This window comes from Accipiter gentilis, chromosome 21 (assembly GCF_929443795.1).
Source record: "Accipiter gentilis chromosome 21, bAccGen1.1, whole genome shotgun sequence".
NCBI classification, from domain to species: domain Eukaryota; kingdom Metazoa; phylum Chordata; class Aves; order Accipitriformes; family Accipitridae; genus Astur; species Astur gentilis.
This window is the reverse complement of record NC_064900.1, coordinates 12696926-12719074: the sequence shown is the minus strand read 5'-3', so window position 1 is coordinate 12719074 and position 22149 is coordinate 12696926. Positions and strand designations below refer to the sequence as shown.

Sequence of the window (22149 nt, the reverse complement as noted above, 5' to 3'; positions counted from 1 at the left end):
CTACCTCAGTGGTCTTAAGCTGAAAAACAAGGACAACCATTCAACGGAGAGCCTAAATGGATTTGAACAAAAGGCATGAAGCTCCTTTAATTCCTTTCCATGACCTGGATACAGGCCTTGCAGGCAGAAGGGAAAGAGCAAAAAGGCCATTCTTCCAGAGAACAAGTACATGTGAAGCAATACGGTTCTCCAAGATGCTTTGCAATACCCTGCCCGTACCACAGTACATATAGGGAAGAGACCAAAGACCCTCAGGAAGGTGAGGTGGGGTGCTGGGGACAGGCAGGTTACCTGTTTGAGTTTCTAACCAGCTCTGCAGTGCGTTCATCTGGGCACGTGCAGCTTTCCCTCTGTCACCCCTGCGAGCTGAAAGCACCAGCAGGTCCGTTCAGAGCCGCCCCAGAATGACGCCTGGCAACTGGGACCCAGAACAAGGCTGAACAGACGTGGAAGAAGTATTGCACCACCAAGAGATTCAAAGGCTAGTGAAATCTTGACGTGGTTCGTTTCACCCCTACAGCAAGGCTGAGCCTTGGCTTAATGAGGTCCCCCAAGAGCCAAGTTTGATTTGGAAGATGAGATTCTTGTAGATAAACAGGAAGTACCTTACCACCTTACCATCAGACATGCTAGCGTAGAAAAGCGAAGCACGGGAGCCTGCAGTAGGTTCATTTTTTTTAAGCAAACAATTTGAAAGAGTGTGCCTTTTGAAGCAGGGAAACAAAAGGCGCTGACTGAAACCATCTGCCTCTTAGGGTACAGATAATCCATTCAGATAAAGCACAGCATCGCTCAGTTTTAACAGCCTTTTGAAAGAAAAGAAAAAAAGTTGTTACTTCCACCACCCACTGGCTGTAAAACTGGCCAGTGACCGGAAGGACCGTAGGATGTCACTTAAGGTGCTACATGCTCATCTCAATCGCCTAGCGCAGCTCTCAACAACATAACGTGACATGTGGGACCTCGCACCCAACGACCGTTACGTTAAGGCTCGGTGGATGCCTCCAGATTTTACAGAGCAGCATCCTGCTGGAGGGGCAGGACACCAGCGGGAGCAGAGCATCTCACGGTTCACCCGGCGCGCTCAGCGCGCCACTGCAAGGAGCCAGTACCGGGTTGAGCCGTGCAGTGAAACCACACAATCACGACAGCGTGCTAAAGGAGGAAAATAGACTTGGGACCCGATTCTGCGGGAGATGTACAGCACCTGTACAGCCTCCCTAAGACATGGTCTGAGGGCCACTGATTTGTGTTACGTAATTTTCTACTTCTTATCTTTCCTTTGCTATTTTTGCACCAAATATGCTGTACAGGTATAGTCACACAGGAAGTCCGAAGAACAGAAACAAGGCTGTACAGCTCTCAGTTACACCCACAAACCCACAGGGAAGGAAAATAGCAAGGTCTGTGGAGCTGAAGGTCTGTTAATGCCAGAGAAGCATGTTATTGCTCTTCATTGCTATCTCTTCTTGCAAGGGAGGGACATGTAACTGCTTACTCCCTCCCGAGCGACTTGCACAGCACACAAGCCTCTTACAAGATTAGATGGGATGAGCGGGCTCTTAGTAAAACACACCAATCACCCTAATTTCACTTTATCCAGTTATTCCCCCCCACAAAAAGTGTGCTTCCTTATAAAGACATAAAAAAATTAGAAGAGCGTGAGGTTTATTCATTTGCCAACTCTCGGGCCCCAAATGTCGGGGACTGCTTCTGGCAAACCACGAACTTTTTCAGACTGATAGATCAAGCAAAAGCTTGCCAAGCCTTGCTCCTCCACCTACCTGTCTTGTGATACTTTTCCCCACATCCCCACAATAACCTGAACCCCATTTTAGCCCATAAGGCTCACAAGCAGTGAGGAGAGCACAGAAGGGAGTGCTACAGCTAAAAGTAGGTGAGAAGTGGAGCTTGCACCTCCAAGAAAAAAGCATCATCTTACATTGCTAAGTTTCCTGCTGCTTTCCTCCTAAGAGAGCGGCCAGGGCTGTAAATTTTACGAGTGCTCCCAAAACCAGAGAAATAGGGTGTACAGACCATGTTTGCTCCTCAGTTCGCCTGAGCTGCTGCTCCACCTAGTCCTGCTGTACCTGCATTACCCGCACCGTTAAGGCGGTGCCCTCGGGAGCAGAAAGGGGCAGCACAGACAGACGGAAAGATAGGATGGTTCGGGACTCCGCAGCCAAGCTCCACGCCAAAGCCTTGCTCCCTGCACCCCAGCCGTTCCCCGTGCTGCCAGCTTGGATCTTTCCAACCTCTAGGTCTCCCTACATCCCACGTCCTCACCAGGGGACAGAGGATGCAAGCCCGGAGCTGAGCCCTGGGACCACACCGCAGCACTGGCCCGGGCGCACAGGCAGGTCGAGGGAAGAGGCAAACACCCATTTCCCTGACTAGGCTGTTCCCCGTCTTGCTTCTTGCACAAAGTTCCTCATTCCGCAGTCTCCGTGGCTCTGCCTCCCTACCCCATTTCATACCAACAAACGTCAGCCCAGGCAAATGGGAACCAGAGACGGGAACAGAGACGCGGACGGTGGCCAGGGAAGAGAGAGGAGCAGATTTCAGGGGGAGGCAGAGAGCAGGAGAAGGAGACCTGAACAGGCACCCAGAAAAGGATCCCCCAGGAAGACCATCAGAGCTTAGAGGGCAGCAGAGTTAGCTACAAAACTTGAGATGAAAACAAGCCCATGTCCCTCAATGCAGACAAAATAAAGAAATCTTGTTTTTCTGTGAGTTTTAAGTGGCAGCTACTATTTTCCATTAAAAAAAGCCTACACTGGGCCAGGCCTGCTCATGCACAATTCCTGCTCACCTAATGAAAAGTAAAATGCCCAAGAACCACGTAAGCTCACATTTCCATCCACACAGGTCAGTGGCATATGTCAGCCGCATAAATCAACTGCAGTCATACTCTCAGTTTCACACAGATGATCTTATCGTGCCCTTTACACTCCTAACCACCGCAGTTACAGATCTAGCCTGAAGTCAAATTTCAAACTGCTATTCCTCCCTCTGCCTTCTCGTATGTACATACACACCTCCGGGGACCCATGGATGGAACACTACTGCCGTGGTTACTGTAATACAACCAAAGCAACAGGGGATAATCAGTATTGGAAAGACTGTTAAGAGGCCGAGCTTCTAACTATTATGAATCTTGCCCTATGAGACAGAGGAGTTCATGTTATAATGGACTTGTATAGTTAATTATGCATCCTGTATAACTGATTTTAGTCAGGAGACGTGCTTGATCAACTGAAGTTTGGAGTAAAGAATACGCCTGGCATGAGGTGTAACCAGACTTAGAACTAAGAACATGGGAGTGATCATTTTGCACAACTGAAGAGTAAAACTTTGCTGGCTTTAAGCTAGCCATATGGCAGCTGAGTTTTTATCCAAGGGGCATTTATTCTCGGGTAAACCAACTTGAGTTCTCTTTTCAGATGAGATTTTCTAGATGAGCTAGTGCATATGCATTACTTTCTAGTTATCACACGTCTGCACGTGGCATTACCGAGACTCAGCTCAACAGCAGTGCTGTGGTGTTTGCTGCAGCTCAGCCACCTCTGCTGCCGAGACACAAACCTGTCATCTGGTAGTGAATCACACGCACTCAGTTTTCACACTGCAGCTTTGGAAAGGGGAAAGGCATTCACAGGCAGGCATATTCGACAAGCACACTACCAGCATACAGAAAGGAACTTTATAATACTGCAGTTAGAAACCAACAGTAACTAACAGACCATCTCTCCAGTCCATCTCAGCAAGACGGGTGCACCGGGACTCAACATTTCCTAAAATCAGACTGCCTTGGCTAATACGCATCTTTTAAACTTATTATTAACCATCTGTCTATATCTTTCCATCTGAAATTGGGCTAATAATGTTTTCTGTGGACCACTTACCCCTCAGGTGGGGTAGTATCTAGAAAAAGGCACACCTACTGCATACGCAGCATTTCTGCATGTAGCCAGATGCACTGGCACGTGTCTTGATCGAGACCTGGAACCGAGACCATGACTCTTCAGGTCTCGGCACTGTTCGCTTTGTGGTCACAAAGAGCCAGATTTTCACCTGACACAAAGGGATTCAGCATCATCAAAATCTATGGAGCTACTTCACCTCACACCAGCTGGTGTGTAGGTGTTTACGTTTCACAGACAACAGATCTTCAGAGCTCAAGGTAATCCATGAAGTCACTATTCACAGATTTGTGGCTACAGTCTCAGAGGCTACATTCATTTTCTCTCATGTAACCTGTTCTAAAACACCACCTGCCCCAGTAAAAGAGATGGGATTGTTGAATTTTAGTGTGCACTGAGAAACTTGCCTATTTTCTAGTGTTTCTAGATTATGGGAAGGATGGTGAAGCAGGGGTAGCTTCTGCTGAATTTCTTTCTTCCTTTTTCAAGTTGTTAATGCCCAGAAGTCTACTACCTAAACTCTACATCAGGGAATTAGCCTCATTTTGCTGCATTTTCACAAATTCTGCAAAGGCCCAGAACTTTTGGGAAATGCCATTTCGATTGCATTTAATCAAAAAAATGAATAAAATGACTTGCAGCTCCCTTTGTCCATGCCTTAGTCATTGGCAGTCGTGGTTTTCTGGAAGAAGTGGTAGCTTCAGTAGACCCTCCATTTTCACAAGAAAGTTGTATTTAAAAGGTTAACTACAGTGGCAACCTCTGTCGTGGTAAGAAAGCCAGACACAAAAACTCAACTTATGTAATTTGTGATTATAGCATCACTACCAGCTCCCCAGCTGGGGACCTCACAGATGCACAGGACGGTCGACTACCTCGCTCAGAGGCTGAAAACCCCTGTGATCTATCAGCTTCCTCTTCTCTGCAGTCTGGGAACAGACTTTACTAAAACAGTGGTCTCGCATTATAAGCAAGTGATGGGGAGTAATAAGCACGCTTTGATTTTGGACACTGACTTGTCATAATGAAACAAAGGTTGAGCGTAAACGTCTTTCGATACCCATGCAGGGCTCTCATCTTCCAGTGTGGTTTCTGGTTTTTTCTTGGAGGGGCTTCAGAGCTCTAAGCCTACAAAAGAGAAATGAAAGGCAAACCAGAGACACATCAGAAGTGTTGAAGTACTCCGGCTGACGTCAAATTACAGGAGTGGGTGCCAGGAAACAAGCTCAAAGTACAAGTGAACAAAACAAGAGCAAAAGCTCTCCCCGGGATCCTGGAGAGCCTCATGTTTCTTTGCAATAGTCCTCCAGGGGTGTAGCCCTCCCTCGCTGAAGTGCAGATTTCCACCGAGACGTGCATGCTGACGAAAGCTCAGAGAGAGATTTTAACTGGGTCAGGTGGATGTACAAGGCTTCATTTCCTCATCTTCTCAAGGTTTGCAGCACCTGTCTGTTGGCAAGAGGATATCTGGTATCAGAATTAGCACTGTAGCATCTGTCACCAGCACAGAAGGCCCTGGGAAATTTTTTCCCTAGTAAAAAAGAGAAGAAATGTAAGTCATCCCTGAAGTAGCTTTTGTAACACATTTCTCAACATGTTTTGCAAAAATGCACCCATTTCAAATCTAGGAAATGTGAGTGCTAACTGCTTGGAAATCAGACAGTTTCTGGCTATCAGTTCCAATAATGAAACGGAACTGCCTTCCTGAAAGCCGTATGCCCATATTTTTGGCTAAACATCATGCATCTGCTCTTGGTAAAGCCACCTAGGGCTATGCTTAAGATCACAGCAGATCTCACTTGGATGGGGCACTCTGGCCACCCCTTTATCCAGCCTGCACTTTAACTAGGGTCAACATTGAAGGTACACTAGGTTTCCCAGGGCTGGGTGCTTTTCAACACTCCATCTTTCCTAGCTATACAATGGATGAAATGGCATTACAATTGCAGAGTAAAAGGCAAGAGAAAGAAGGCTGGGAAGGACAATATGACCCAGGACAAGATCACAATACTGAAGCCATCCCAAACAGGCCTTTCTCTAACTTCTTTCTAAAGACCTTTAGCGATGGCCTTGGTCACTCAGACATCTTATAATCACTAACAATAGAGGCTCTTCCTAACATTTAGCCTGAAAATCCTTTCACAAACTTAAAGCCATTACTTCGTATTCTATTTGAAGTAGACACGGAGAACTTTTACTCTTACCCTCTTTACAGGTTTGCATTTATGTATTTGAAAACATCACACCTCGCAGTAGGCTAAACGGCCCCAAGTCATTCAGCTAGCAGTCTTGCTGCTGCCCTCTCTGCTCTCTCAAACTGGTTGACATCTTTCTTGAAGCACAATGCCTAAAAAATAAGACTCGCTGCCTTCTAAGATCCTATTTCTCTGAATCAGCAAATACAGTTCTCAGATAATTCCTTAGTTGCTTTACAGGGGAGAAGAAAATGAGGCAATGCCCCGTGCTAGATAAAAATTGTGAACTTACAGATCTGGAAACACCATTCTTGTTCCAGAAAACAGACAGGTACTACATAACAAACTTGCACCCTAATATTATTAAAACAATCTTAAGGTCATAATGTCAAGGGAAGCATGGATTGTGAAAACTCTTTATACAGCTAAAAATGAATTTTCAAATTATATGCATTTATTTTGTCAAGAATTGTGAGAGTCCTGAGCCTGGACACATCTGCCAACACCTACTGCAAAGACTGTGGAAAGAGGAGCTCGGAACATCTTCCTTCGTTCCCCTGCAGAGATGACATAATACCCTTTTACCTTAGAAACCAGCGAAATGCATACTTACTAGGCCAAATAGATAACTGAGCTCTTTCGGTGGTAAGTTGGCATGCAAATAGCTCAGCTTGTTGATCTGCCGTTGCGGACCACAAGAATTCTTTGCAAACCCCATCCTGACTGAAGGTGATCGAGTCACCTGCTTTGACATCTCACTTACATGGGATGAGGCCTGCAGACAGACTGGAAAGAGAAGTTGGTTTAGATCGTTTGAAAACTTAGCTAAAATCTGTAAAAGCTATCTGGCAAACATGCTCCTAGATATACAGGGTGAGCATCCTCACCACAGAAGCATAGTTAGGAGAGGGTCACACGTGCTGGGGAGGCTGCACTGCCTGGCTGGACAGTGCAGCAGCCACAGCCACCACGGCCGCTTGGTAGGCAAGAGGGAGATGGCTCTTGTCCCCTTGGTCCAAAATGACCACCGCCAGCAGAAAGAGCACCTCTGCAAAAAAAAAAAAAAGGCGAGGAGCATAGCGTCTAACCCATCAAGACCACCCACTGCTGGGACCACAGCCAAGAAGCCCTCGTTCTGGCCACAATAACGCGTGTCCTCTCCGTGTCCTGGAGGGTGCGTCCATCGCCTGTGGCTTGAACAGTTAGGGAGGAGACCCCACTCGAGGGTTGATGTTCTATCCCCGTCCCCAGGGAGGTGCCAAATGCCCGGGGCTGGGGCTGCCCCGGTGTCCCCAGTCACCCTGCTCCTGGCCGGGGGGGTGAGACAGGTCCTGGCTGCCAGACCCTGTCCTGCTGCTCCAGGGAGCCCAGGGCCCCGCTGTGCCTCGACACGGGTAGGGAAATCACCCGCCATCCCACTCCCCTGCTGTTAGATACGTTCCGATTTCTTTAGAGTGGGGGGTGGGAAAGGATATAAATAAAAAAAAAAAGACAAAAGCAGTCTCCTCTTTTTACTTTATCTCATTACTGCAAAGGGTAAGGTGGAAAGTACCAGACTTGTAAAAGCATGCTGTTGTCTTTCATTTTCTACATACATGGAAATTTTGGACAAATATGTCAAAGCATCCTACTTCCTCTAGGACCTGTTTTTACTTAAAGCCCCAGATAATCTGACCCTGCTTGCAAAAACAATACCCTGAAGGTTAGATCTGGTCAGGATTACTTTCTATAAAATGTCTAGTGAGTCACAAGTACAGAGCCACTGCCTGCGTAAAAAGCTGAATGCAGCTCAAAGTCCTTCCAGGGAAAAAATAATACACTTGAAATCTCTTCAACATACCAAAAGTGTACACAGAGATCAAGTTTTATGGTTCCCCTGAGTGGGTGAATAGGAGTAACCAAACTGTCAAACCAACCCATTCGCTGGCATTTAACAAGTCACGTTTCCTCTTACAAGAGACATCAGCATCTGAGTTCACTATCCTATTCTCATAGTTATTCCCAAAGAGTTACGTGAGGGTAAAGCCTCAAAAAAAAAAAAAAAAAAAAAAAAAAAGAGCGGATGCTACTGAGGGAATACGCGTCAAATATCAAGGAAGGCCACAGCGGGGTTTGCCTACACCGGGGAATTTTGTTCCCAGCATCTGCCAGTATTTTGCCCGTGTGTTGCTGAGAGGGAATGCAAATGGGATAGCAAGGCTGGGGGCAGGGGCGGAGGGGCGGGAGCGGTGCCCACCCAGCGCCCGCCGCTCCCCCTGCCCTTGGGCAGAAGCCCACTCCTTCGGTGCACCACTAGATGGCAGGAAAAGGCAGGGATTGAGCACCCGTGGCCTCGTCCTCCACGGAGAGCACGGCCCCTTATTCACCGCCGCCCCCCCCCCCCCAGCTGCGAGCCAAGCCTGCAGACCGGCCCTCCTAAATTCAAGGAGCGCATCAGAGCACAGGCACAACCCCTCTACACCCAACCAACCTCAGGGTAACTTCCTCTTTTTCTTCTTTTTTTTGGGGGTGTGTGTGTGTGTGTGTGTGATATTTTGGGGGTTCTTTGGTATTGCTTTGGCTTCTTCCAGCGCTGAAAGATGACACGCACCCGTTTGGAGGTGCCCCTGAGCTGTGGCACGGTGGCAGTGACTGAACAGACCCTGTTTTAGGGAAGAGCGGGTGCTTTTCTGCAGTTCTTTGGAAGACAGGAAGACATGCCACCAGCCAAAAGTGGTTTTCATTGATTAAGAACAAAACAGAAGCCTGACAGCTTAAATTATAGCCTTAATTGCTTACCCTTTTGCTCCTTCTCCTGAAGTCGTATGTGTCCAGAGAGCTAAACTGTTGAAACTTCAGGGCTAAAAAGGTTTACGCGGAGCAGTTTTCAGCACTACCAGCTGGGGTATCATTTTTATTTGCATTTTTGGCCAGGACAACTCTCACTAGCTTAACCAAAGAACACCAAACCCATTTTACATTATTTATTCAATTTCAAGTCTTTCCTCTAAGTCTATGCTCTTTAACTACTCTGCTGTCAGTGAAAGACCGTATCGTCCAAAAAGTTATGTTCCAAACAGAAACAGAGCAATATCCTTCTTAACAATAGCTCTGCCACCTCCTACCTTTCTTGACCCAGAGGAATTTCCTACAAGGACAAAAGCTGCCCCCTGTCCCATCCTTGCCTTGAGCCCTGGCTGTCCCTAGCCACGTGAAGTCAAGGCAGGGAGCTGAAAGTCTTTTGTTTTGGTGACTCTCCGCTTGCCACAGGTCCCAATCCCTACCCCAAACCTGCTAACAGGCTGCCTCATCTGCAAGGCTTGCTTCTACTTGGCTGTCCCAAATTAACTGCTAAAATAAATGACTTCTTTTGATTTTCTTAAAATAACATATCTCTTTTTAATTTAATTTCCTGCATTTTCTACTCCTATCCAGCTCTGTCTCTGACAGATATAGTATTTCAAAACGTGCTCACCTTTCCTCAGAGTTTCTTTCCCCTTCAGGAAGTAACTAATCCAAACATAAAATAAAACCTTATTTGCCACACAGGATATAATCAAGATGGCCTTGTCATCTTCCCTCTGGACCCCAACTCCGGTGTGGATTCATCCCACCCACTGCAGACAGCTAGTGGAATGCTGCATCTGAGCTAACCCCCACCAGGCTCCCTTAAGACTCATGGGGAAAAAAAAAGAATTGTATCTCACAATTTGGGCACATTATAGTTAAGTGGACATTGGATGAATCACCATAAACAGGCTGGTTCACTCCTTGATTGTGAAGAAAGCCTTCCCACGTACAGAGTAGGGACCCCCTGACCTCACTACGTCCTTTTCCAAGGAGAACACGACTTCCTTTGGTCTGCTGTCACATACACTTACTTTCCATCATCCATCCGCAAGCCTCCTTTCCAACTGCAGTAAAGTACATCTGCCCGGATCGGCTAAGGCAGGTCTAAGAACGAGATCTGCTCACCTGATCTGTATGCTGGGTCCGAGTTTGATCCACTGGGTCTCGATCCAGGACTGAAGAGCCTCAATCCATGTTCATTTGTAGGGCTCCTGCTACAACAATGGATAAAAACTGAGCAGGAAGCAAAGCTACCACAAACCATGGCAGAAAGTACCAGTCTCAGCCCTTCGGACACAAAGGAGCGGAAGCAACTCAAGCTACGGGGTTGTTCCCAGGAGGTCAGAGCAGTGAGCATGACTGATGGACAACACGAAGAAGGTCCCAGTGGGAGAGCTGGAGCACACCTCTCCGCAGTGCAGGACAACAGAGTTGCCTTCTTCCCTCCTAACATGAAGGTGGCAGCAAAGGGAAGTCAAAAGATTTGTATGAGTAAAAAAACTTCAGGCCAGCCCATAGGTTTCCTCTGATCCCTGTAGCACCTGAAGAGAGAGTACAGATTTTTAGGTAAAGACAGAAAAGTAGAGTGGGTCTGATGTTACAGTTTTCGTATCAGATACAGGGAGTACTAAGGTTAGTGGGGATGAGAGATTGAATCCCAGCTTTCTCTTCTACCACACAGTAAAAGAATTTGGTTACAGCTTGCCCCAATCATATTCTGGGATAAACACCTTCTGGGGGCTCCTGGTAAATGAACCAGAAAAAAGAAATTTAATAATAAAAGAAAAGAGTATTTTTATAGTTTCACGTTTGTCTAAGCAGAGAGCATTTGAGGGGAACAGGCATACCATGCAAGATGTTGCAGCCACAGTTAACCTCTTTCCATCACGGAAGAGGACAACTCCTTTACACTATGTGGGGGCAGAGAAGTTAAATTCCCTGGCGTGATTTACTGTTAGAACAGCTCTATTAAAATCATTGAAAGATAACTCTTAGAAACACTCATCAAGCATCAGTGTAGAGAGTAAAGGAAAACCAAAGACTAAATCCTGAACTACTGCTTCTCCCCTTCTACTTAGCGTAACCACTCTTTCATGCATTACAGAAATGGAGGAGGTGGGGAGAAGAAAGAAACGGGATTTACTCCAGGTCCACCCTGCACACTAACACAAGCAGGGGAAGAGCAGCCAAGCCTGTGGCCGACAGTGCGCACTTGGGATCAGTAGTGGAGCTGAGAAGGACTGCAGTGTGAAAATTTCCTCCCTGCGTTTACCATTCTGATCCGTGTAAAATGCCTTACCCAAAGGACTGTCCCAGCAAGGCACACAAAGTACAGCTTTCCATAGCCAGAAAATATAGTTATCGTGCTTAACTATCACTTATGTCCCAAAGAATAGAAAACAAACATAACCTATTACAGGACCCCAGAGAACTGTAATTTGCCCATATATGGGGGAGGGAGACTATTCATTCAATCAAGAAAATTTTAACGAGACGTCTAAAATTAATCTCCCTAGCATTCTCACGGTTCTTTTTCCATAAATAAAAATCCGTTTGCTAGCTACTGTCTTTCCAGAATAAGAGCTATATTACCAGCACATGCAACTTTGATTACTAGTTGCATGGGATTAATTACTTTTAAGTTTTAATCGTTCTTGCTTCGGCTTTGACATTCTGAAGTGCTAGATACACTCTCTAGTAGGTTAGTCTGTTACTTAAACGCAGATAGACTCGGTTTAAAAATTGTGTATTATCACAGGCAGTGTTTTGAGACAGCTCCTACTTTTGAAGTACACAGAACATAAATTCCTACCTGTACACCCATCATCACTTCAACACCGCTAGTACAGCAACACTTCCATTATAGGAACCATTTGACGCCATGGAACAAATTGCATATACTGAGAGGATACTGTGACCTTTTAGTATTTTCTTTCTTATACAGCTTCAGTCACTGGTGAAGGCAACTGAGGCATCCACATCCCCAAAGGTGGCAGACAGTCAGAAAAATTCACGTAGAGATGACATTTGCAATCAGCCAAGCTAAAAATACTCATCCCCCATCCACACATGCAAAATTTGGGCTCCTCTAGCTGAGGTTTGCTGGCTGTTAGAAAGCAAAAGCAGTAGTGTTCTATGTGGCTGCTTCAGACAGTGGCCCTTGGACTAACAACAGTGAAAGCTCAGAGGAAGACTCTCAAGACGTCTCATCAGATTATCTGATCTGGCACAAAGCTCTGGTGCCAGTTTTTGATTTCATCCAAATTCACTCAGGGGTCATGAAACCCACAGAAACAAGTGAAGCTGCCTACATTGACAATACCCTTTGGGCAGCGTCAGAGCAGACCACGGGTGATGGGAGCAATGGGCCCCTGGCAGGTCTTCCAAGGAAAACAATCTGAATGATGAAGTTCTGGTTTTCCTCTTACAAATGGTGACTGCGCTGTGACCCTCCACAGAGCGGAAAGACTGTGATAAGGAGAAATAAACATCATTAGTTTCTCCTGAGACAGTCCAGAGCTTGCAAAAGCTTTTGAAATATTGAGCAGGCATAGCACAGATTTTTCAGGTGCCAAATAGAAGTTTTAACGTACTTCCTTTCCAAAAAATATTTTTCTCCTACCACCTTATCTTTGTTTTCCCTGAATTTATTGCAAAGGTAATTTTGTTCCCAGCAGGAAGGTTATATGTGTAACAGATGAAGGACTGTAGTCAGGGTGTGACGCACACAGAGCGATACCCTATAATTTTCACGGACACGTAGGTGTCCGTGTCACCTTGTAATTGCTTTACTATGTCTAAGCCACAGGCTCAGTCTCTGTCAACAGCCACCAAAAGAGGAGGCGGGGGGGTGCAGAAGGGCAACTGGCCCCGGCAAGGCAGCCAGGGGTTGAGCTGGGCACAGCCAGGGCACAGCCACGCACAACCCCCTGGAATTAAATACCGGGGTTTGGGCTGACAATACGCCAAACTGGGTCCAACCACTTTGGGGAGGGGAAAAAAAAAAAAAAAGTTTGAAAAATCTCCAGGAATTTCAGGTGTATGAAAACAGCATTTTTGTCTGAAGAAACATAAAATGTATTTGGCAGCTCTGTCCAGAAAATCGTGCCCTCTGGGATACCCCAGAGGAGGGGGATGTTTACACTGCTGCTCAGGTCAGCGGTACGTACCCGTAATGTTTAATGCAGTTGTCATAAATGATCCCTTGACTTTTTTCCACAGGAAAGCTTTACAGAATTTGTCTGCTCGTAAGTTCTCCTAAAAAGTTGACAGAAAGGTTCAGAAGAAAATAATTTCTGATGAATAATACCACTTTTTCAGATAGGCTGTTTTGATTTAAAAAGAATAAAAAAATCATTTCTGCAAGACTGCAAGATTTCATTTCCTCTCTATCTGAATAGGCGTTTTATTATTTCATTTGAAAATGCTGTTTTAATTCATGTGCAGCTTTCTTTTAGATCTACTGGAAATCAGCTAGCCTGTTACCATATCAGCTGCTATTTTAGAAGTGGTTGCCTTGGTTAAGAAACGAATGAGACCTTGAAAGGATAGGGCAAATAGGGCTTTTATGGTAGGCAAATAAATCTTCTGCCATCTTTATGTCTGCATCACAGTAAAAATCTTTGTCTTACTCCACGATGACTCACGTTCCTTAAAGAAAGAGAAGACAAAGGGAGGAAGCCGTTTCAACCTGATAGCACATTATTCATTTCCTGAGCCCTCAGCATCAGACCCTCCGCCGAGGCACAATGCCCACCCCCCTGTAGCTCCTGAGGGCTCTGCATGCCCATGCTCTCCTCTTCCTCAGGAGGAAGGAGGAGGAGGGGACAGGAAGCTATGGGCCTCTGAAGCACTGACACAGAGCACTCAGAGCAGTGAAAATCACTGAAAACCGCATCTTGAACAACCAAAATAGATGAGCGCTGTCTGTTCTAGTCGCCAAATGAGGGAGAGCCCCATGGGGAAAATGTAGGTTGAGACTATGCTCATTGACACACTCAAGGAGGCTAAATTAAGATTACATACAGAAGCTTTGCATTCTGTAATTTCCATTTACATAAGGATATAATGCTGGCTTTCCTATTATTCATCCTGTTATCTGGGCAAGGTACTTTTTTTAGGATCTCCTTTCCGCTTTTTAATTTCAAGGGCAGATGCTGATGCTGCCTCTGGCCATGCCTTCACCTTTTCCATTCTTCATGCAATTAGCTTCAAATGCTCAATGAAGAAGAGGAATTCACACACCCTTTTCCCGTACATTACTTACCACCCGTTCATCGGTGGACCCTTGTTGGCCATTCCCGTTAGTCTCACCAATAAGGTAACCGAAATCATGGTTCATCCATTTGGGACAAACACTGTCTTTCCTGTTGCCCTCTGTGAACTACTTTGCGACAGCACCCTGAGGGCAACAGACTTCCCCCTCGGCTCCCAAAACCATATTTTGGGCCTCACCGAGTATTTTGTGGCACCAGCAGACAAATTCCGGTCCAGGCAAGTCCGGGAAACTAAGTAAACCACAGCCAAAAGTAAATGCAGTTACTTGCTGCCTAGCAGCCGGGCTTGGACATTTTGAGCACAGCTTTCAGAAAGTCCCCCCTTCCCAGGTCATCTAATTACTGACACGCTTTTAAGAAGACAAGGGGGTTTTGCCTTTAAAACACCCACTGCTTCAAGTAGGGTATAGAAGAGGGGATCTTGCTGATTTCACTCAACTTCAGATTAGACCAGCCAGGAAACACCACCCATATAATGCATTACTTTTGGCCTTAAAAGGATGCCACCTGGCAAACGAAGAGTTAGGGACAACTAGGAGGGGTTTTGCTAAATATGTTAAAGTAAATAGAAATGTACAGTTCATCCTGGACTCTACTAATTCATCAAAGAAAAGGACATAAAGGCTTGCAGGACAGTTCAGAAAGTGTTGATACATACGTTTCATTTAGTTTTAGTGAGGCTTTTCTATCTTCATGAAGAGTGGTGCTGTTCAGTTCTCACACACTTTGTTGGTCATCTTTACTATGAACGTGACCTCTGTAGGATTGGATGGCCTCTTACCATGTCAATGTAGTGGGTGTTGCATGGGGCAGCTGAAGTATGCATTCCCATACAAAAAAAGACGCTCTTTGTGGCCCTTTAAGACTGAACATATCACCAATCTCATCTGAGCATCATACAAATAATATTTTAATACCTTAAATGTCTCAGGTGGACATGTTTCTAGCTAACAGGCAAGAAAATTCTTCTCCTGGGTAGCTGAGTTGAAGCAAGGATGAAGAAATAGGTCTGTCTGTCTTACATCTTCACATTTCAGTACAGAAAGAGTTTTTGCTTCATCTCAATAGGCACACATGCATTTTTTTCCCACGGAAGATTCTTAAAAATTTCCACAGTTTGCTGAAAGATTGTGTAATGGTTGTAAATGTTCTGTGCTGCTTGGGGCCTCTAACTGAAGTGGATGTTTGAATTTAGATTCATTTTAAACAGAAGCCAAGACTATGTAAGAATCCTGTAACTTAAAATGAGTTAACTTCTTTTGCACTTTTCCCTCCCACGCATTAGATTAATTTCCCAACTTTCAGCTTCAGCTTCAGTAATACAGTAAACAAACTCCATGCAAGTAATTTTGCACAAGTAACAAACGGACCGGAGACAGAATCAAGAATTGACATTCAGCCTGTTTGCCCTTCACAGAATGTTAAGCCTCTAGGTGGAAGACCTTCTACTACAATGTTTGCTGCAAGCAGATCCAGGTTGTGTATTATTTATTTGCTTATGAAAGATTAAATCTCCAGGAGGCATTCCTCCAAGATTGTCGCTAACAGCAAAAATCTTCTAAAATTATTTATCTTGGGCAAATTCATGAATACGGTTGTGTAGGATCAGCTCAGTACGTTTGAAGCCTAGTCTAAACCACATTGCTCATCTATTGAGCAATACTACAGTATTACATTAATTGGCGCCTGCCACCCATCTTTGTATGAGCTGAACACTAAATCCAAGCAACATAAATCCACAAAATGGAATATATGCAGCTGTTTTGCATGCCAGTAATTAATGAGTTTACTTCATAGTAGAAAAATTTACTCTACATTGAAAGCCCCAGAAATCTCACTGAACAAAAAAAGGTGGTCTAATGCCCTGCAACCACAAGCTCTACACAACATGGGCTACCAAGAAGGCTATAGCATGAATCCTCACCGCAAGCCCTTATCCCTTGACCTAAGACATTAATTGGCGACATGTGTTGTGCACATACTCCCACTCCCACAGGAGCTCCAGATGCCTCTGCAGGCTGGCTTACAGGGTAAGATAACATCTTTCAGCAAACACGGAAATAGCCTCTGCTTCTCTCTCTGTGCTGTGGCTGATTAGGACAGGATGTTTTACATTTTGACTAAGTAAATATTTTATGACAATGCACAGTAACAGGAAAACAGATACCGGTTTTAGAGACAGGTACAGCCCTGTAGCTAACTTTGGCAAAACACTGGGATTCATGAATCTGTCTCCTCCTTGGGACCTCGTTAAATGCACACTTTCACTGGACTTTCCTGTAATCCATGAATTTGACAATCTTTACTAGAATATCAGTTTAATATCAGCCTGATATTCATGGAGGCTGTCATTTTTACTGGAGGAGAATTGAATGCAACTGCCCAAATTAGATGCTGACCTCCTTTGGGGTTATGAATATGAAATAACTTCCTGGACAGAAAAGAATTGAATAGAATAATTCAGTTGGAAGGGACCTACAACAATCATCTAGTCCAACTGCCTGACCACTTCAGGGCTGATCAAAAGGTAAAGCATATTATCAAGGGCACTGCCCAAATGCCTCTTAAACACTGACAGGCTTGGGGCATCGACCACCTCTCCAGGAAGCCTGTTCTGGTGTTTGACCACCCTCTTGATAAAGAAATGCTTCCTCATGTCCAGCCTAAACCTCCCCTGGCGCAGCTTTGAACCATTCCCACATGTCCTACCACTGGATCACAGGCAGAAGAGCTCAGCACCTCCCTCTCCACTTCCCCTCCTCAGGAAGCCGTGGAGAGCAATGAGGTTTCCCCTTCAGCCTCCTTTCTCCAAACTAGACAAGCCCAAAGTCCTCAGCCATTCCTCATAGGACATGCCTTCTGGCCCTTCCACCAGCTTTGATGCCCTCTTCTGGACACATTCAAGTACCTGAATATCCTTCTTAAATTGTGGGGCCCAGAACTGCATACAATACACAAGGTGAGGCCGCACCGACGCTATAAATACAGCAGAATAATCACCTCTTTTGACTGTTATACTGTGTTTGATGCACGCCAGGATGTGGCTTGCCCTCTTGGTTGCCAGGGCACACTGCTGACTCACCACCACCTGCAGATCCCTTCCTGCACGGCTGCTCCCCAGCCACTCCTCTCCCAATTTATACCTGTGCCCAGCATTACTCTGTCCCAGGTGCAGAATCTGGCATTTGGATGGACTTACTAAATTTCATCCCATTAATCATTCCCCAATGCTCCAGTTTATCTAGATCCCTCTGCAAGGTGTCTCGTCCCTCAAGAGAGTCAACAGCACCTCCCAGTTTGGTACCATCAGCAAACTTCTAATTCTGCATTCGACTCCTGCATCTACATCACTGATAAATATATTTAACAGAACTCGCCCTAGGATTGAGCCCTTAGGAACACTGTTGGTGACCAGTCACCAGCCAGATGTAGCCCCATTTACCACAACCCTTTGAGCCCTGCTGCTCAGCCAGATCTTCACCCAGGGCACCATGTACCTGCTCATCTCACAGTTGGACAGCTTGTCCAGAAGGATGCTGCGAGGGACAGTCTCAAAAGCCTTACTAAAATCCAGAAAAAATGACATCCACCACCTTGCCCTTCCTCCAGCTAGGCGGGTTGACCTTATCATAGAAAGATATCAAATTAGTTCAACAGGACTTTCCCTTTGTGAAGTCATGTCGACTGTGCCTGATGATTGCATTGTTCTTTAAATGTCTTTCAATAGTACCCAGTACGGTCTTCTCAATAATATTTCCAGGTACTGAGGTTAGACTAACAGGTCTTAGTTTCCCGTGTCTTCGCTCACACCCTTCTTGTAAATTGGAATAACACTGGCTAGCTTCCAGGCAGCAGGGACCTCCCCAGACTCCCAAGACCTTGGGTAGATGACTGAGAGGGATTCTGCTGTAACATCTGCTAGCTCCTTCAGTACTCTGGGATGAATCCCATCAGGTGCCATGGATTTAAGAACATTCAACTGATGTAACTGGTCCCTTACAATTTCAGTGTGCACAAATGGAAAGTCGCTGTTCCCACAGTCATGGTCCTCCAACTCAGAGGACTGGGAAACCCAAGGACTATCAGTATTATTAAAAGACTGAAGCAAAAAAGGCATTGAATAGCTCCACTTTTTCTTCATCCCTATTTTGTCAGGTGACCATCTTCAACAAGTAGCGGTCCAACGTTTTCCTTAGACCTCCTCTTTCTATTAAGGTACTTTAAAAACCCTTTCTTGTTGTCTGAGGCAACACTGGCCAGTTTCAACTCTAGTTTAGCTTTGGCCTTACATGTCTTCTCCTTGCATATGCGAACCACAGCTCTCTAATCTTCCTGCGAAGCCTGACCTTGCTTCCAGAGATCGTACAATTTCTTTTTCCTCTTGAGCTCCATGAGGAGTTCCCTGTTCAGCTAGGCTGGTCTCCTGCCCTGCTTGCTTGACTGACGAGACAGTGGAATTGCCTGTTCCTGTTTCTAAAAGGTGGTTCTTAAAAAATGACCAGCACTCATAGGCCCTTAAGCCCTCAAAAGCAGGTTCCCAGGGTACCCTGCTAAACAGCTCCCTTAATAGCTTAGTTCATTCTCCTGAAGTCGAGAGTAGCAACCTGGCTGTCGTTTTTTCTCATTACACCAACAATTTTAAAGGCAACCATTTCGTGATCACTGTGCCCGAGACAGCCACCTACCATCACATCTCTCGCGAGACCTTCTCTATTTACAAATAACAAGTCTAGGAGGGCATCTTTCCTAGCTGGCTCACTGACTACTTGTGACAAGAAGTTATCTCCAACAAACTACTGGATTTTCCCAGACTTGCTCGTCACAGCAGTACGGTATTCCCAGTTGATGTCTGGGAGGTTGAAATCTCCCATAAGGACAAAGGGCTACCAATCCAGAGATTTCTCCTGATTGCCTATAGAATAACTCATCAGTGCTATCATCCTGGCTGGCCTATCAATAGTAGACACCCACTACATCTGCTTTGTTTCCCAAGCCCCTAATCCTCACCCAGAAGCTCTCAAGCACATGCTCCCTAAGTGTAAGGGCTGTACAGTCAAATCTCTCCCTTACATACAGTGCAAGTCCACCTCACCTGCCCTGCCTGTCCCTCCTAAACAGCCTGTAGCCCTCCATCCCAGCACTCCAATCGTGGGACTCATCCCACCACATCTCACTAATACGGAAGACATCATAGCTCTGGGAACAGACCAGTGCTTCCAGTTCATCCTGTTTGTTTCTCAAACTGCTTATGTTGGTGTACAAGCATTTCAGACGAATAAGTGTTTTGGTGAACAGGAGCACAAAACCTAAAGGACTCGTGTTTTAATCAACTATTGTAAAAAAAGAACTTCCTGTAGGCTGACTAGGCAGAATTCAAATCTCACAATGTGCCCGTTAATAATATGATAATAGCGTTTCACGTAAATGCATAAACCACCCCATATTTTATACCAACAAGTAAAGGTGAGCAGTGTGCTTAGTTCAGCGTTAGCTCTCATCAAAAACATGCCAGGAGGGTACCACTGACCAAGGTGGATGACCATTTAGCCTTGACTGGCAACTGTGCGTTGTCATGTCATGACATAGACACCATATACCTAAGGCTCCCTTTTTGCATCTCTCCCTCCCTTGTGGGCCCTAATAATGTGCCATCAAATTTACCCTTCAAAAGACTTTCCGAAAGTCTAAGAATACCTCAGCCTGCCTCTGCGCAGGAGCTTTGTGTGATGATAGGGAAGGGACTAATGCTTATCAGATTCATAATCCCTGGAAAGAGGGGTTTGCTGTTGGTTTCTAATACACAGTCACTGTTCAGAGGCATCTCCGGCCATATACGAAATGACGTAAATTAAGGAGTATGCACTGCATCACTGCTGCTCCAGGAGCTCAGCATAGCTGTATTTACATAAGCAAAAGCAGAATGTGATACTATACTAGGCCTCTGAAAATATTTCCATTATCTTTCAAAAAATTAATTGTTTTTCTATAATTACTTATTTCCCAGAATGAACCTCAATAAGTACTGGCACAAAATGTTTCCTTCTTCACAGCTTTTCAGTTTTTTTCTCAGTTAAAAAAGAAAATGAGAAAACACATAAATATAACCAAAAAAAACCCACTGGAAAAAATAACAAGGAAAGTTACAGTTATGACATTTAATCAGAGCTTCTCAGATCTGGAAGTGGAATACTTTAAGTTACTAACAGTGGAAAGAATAAGCGGTGCCATGTTTTTTTCTCTAATGGGGAGTGAGTCACTCAGATAAGTGACTTGTGAAATACCAGGATGTACAGTCTGCACTAGTTTCCTTTATAATTATCTTTGAATCATGTTTATAGTAACAAGTTCTGCAAAAATGGGACTCTGTCACACTTTTAGGCCTTTTAATTGTGAAAATATTTTTCGACCTACTTTTTTTTTTAATAAATCCTCATCTAAAGGATGAGCCGATAACTTAACAAAATTGATGGCACATACTGGACTAACCACACCCTCACAGCATGTTTGTCCACGGCTGAAAATAAATGGCATAAGGCCTTCCTTTGACCCGTGTCTCTATACCCTTCTTCAGCCCAAAGCAAACCTTTCCATGTCTCACCAGCATGAAATCTGCCCATAAAGATCTACAGACATCCCACCAGGAGTGCCACAACGTATGCAATCAACTGGGAGCCAAAATATACATCATTCAGTTGTTTCCACTGCACTTTGTATAACCTTTGTTGTGGTTTAACGCCAGCCAGCAACCAAGCACCACACAGCGGCTCTGTCACTCCCCCCCCTCAGCTGGACAAGGGAGAGAAAATACAACAAAGGGCTCGCAGGTCGAGATAAGGACAGGAGAGATCACTCACCAATTACCGTCATGGGCAAAACAGACTCGACTTGGGGAAAATTAACTCAATTTATTGCCAATCAAAGCAGAGTAGGGTAATGACGAATAAAACCAAATCTTAAAAAAACCTTCCCTCCACCCCTCCCTTCTTCCCAGGCACAACTTCACTCCTGGATTCTCTACCTACCCCCACTCAGCAGCACAGGGGGACGGGGAATGGGGGTTACAGCCAGTTCATCACACGTTGTCTCTGCCACTTCCTCCTCCTCAGGGGCAGGACTCATCACACTCTTCCCCTGCTCCAGCGTGAGGTCCCTCCCATGGGTGACAGTCCTCCACAAACTTCTCCAACGTGGGTCCTTCCCACAGGCTGCAGTTCTTCACGAACTGCTCCAGCATGGGTCCCTTCCATGACGTGCAGTCCTTCAGGAGTGCACTGCTCCAGCGTGGGTCCCCCGCGGGGTCACAAGTCCTGCCAGAAAACCTGCTCCAGCCTGGGCTCCTCTCTCCACAGATCCGCAGGTCCTGCCAGGAGCCTGCTCCAGCGCGGGGTTCCCACGGGGTCACAGCCTCCTTCGGGAACCCACCTGCTCCAGCGTGGGGTCCTCTCTCCCCGGGCTGCAGGTGGAGATCTGCTCCACCGTGGAGCTCCCTGGGCCACAGGGGGACAGCCTGCCTCACCAGGGTCTTCCCCACAGGCTGCAGGGGAATGTCTGCTCCGGCACCTGGAGCATCTCCTCCCCCTCCTTCTGCACTGACCTGGGGGTCTGCAGGGTTGGTTCTCTCACATGGTCTCACCCCTCTCTCTGGCTGCAATTGCTGTTGCACAGCAGTTTTTTTCCCTTCTGAAATATGTTATCTCAGAGGCGCTACCACTGTCGCTGATGGGCTCGGCCTTGGCCAGTGGCAGGTCTGTCTTGGAGCCATCTGGCATTGGCTCCATGGGACATGGGGAAAGCTTCCAGCAGCTTCTCACAGAAGCCACCCCTGTAGCCCCCCAGCTGCCAAAACCTTGCCACCCAAACCCAATACAGGATGACACGTTAGAACGGCGATAGCAAATGAACAGCTGAAAGGGCAAACAAAATATG

General features: G+C 45.8%; 1 protein-coding gene across 1 annotated transcript; it reads right to left on the bottom strand.

Annotated features, from left to right (window-relative positions):
- Positions 1 to 4622: 4622 nt before the first annotated feature.
- LOC126048842 (uncharacterized) lies at positions 4623 to 14918 on the bottom strand. The gene is made up of 4 exons (XM_049824299.1): positions 14882 to 14918; positions 10073 to 10488; positions 6732 to 6904; positions 4623 to 5454 (listed from the first exon to the last, which is right to left on the bottom strand). Exons 2-4 carry the CDS (start codon positions 10398 to 10400, stop codon positions 5353 to 5355), a joined length of 603 nt encoding a protein of 200 aa, XP_049680256.1. The 5' UTR covers positions 10401 to 10488; positions 14882 to 14918; the 3' UTR covers positions 4623 to 5352.
- Positions 14919 to 22149: the final 7231 nt, after the last annotated feature.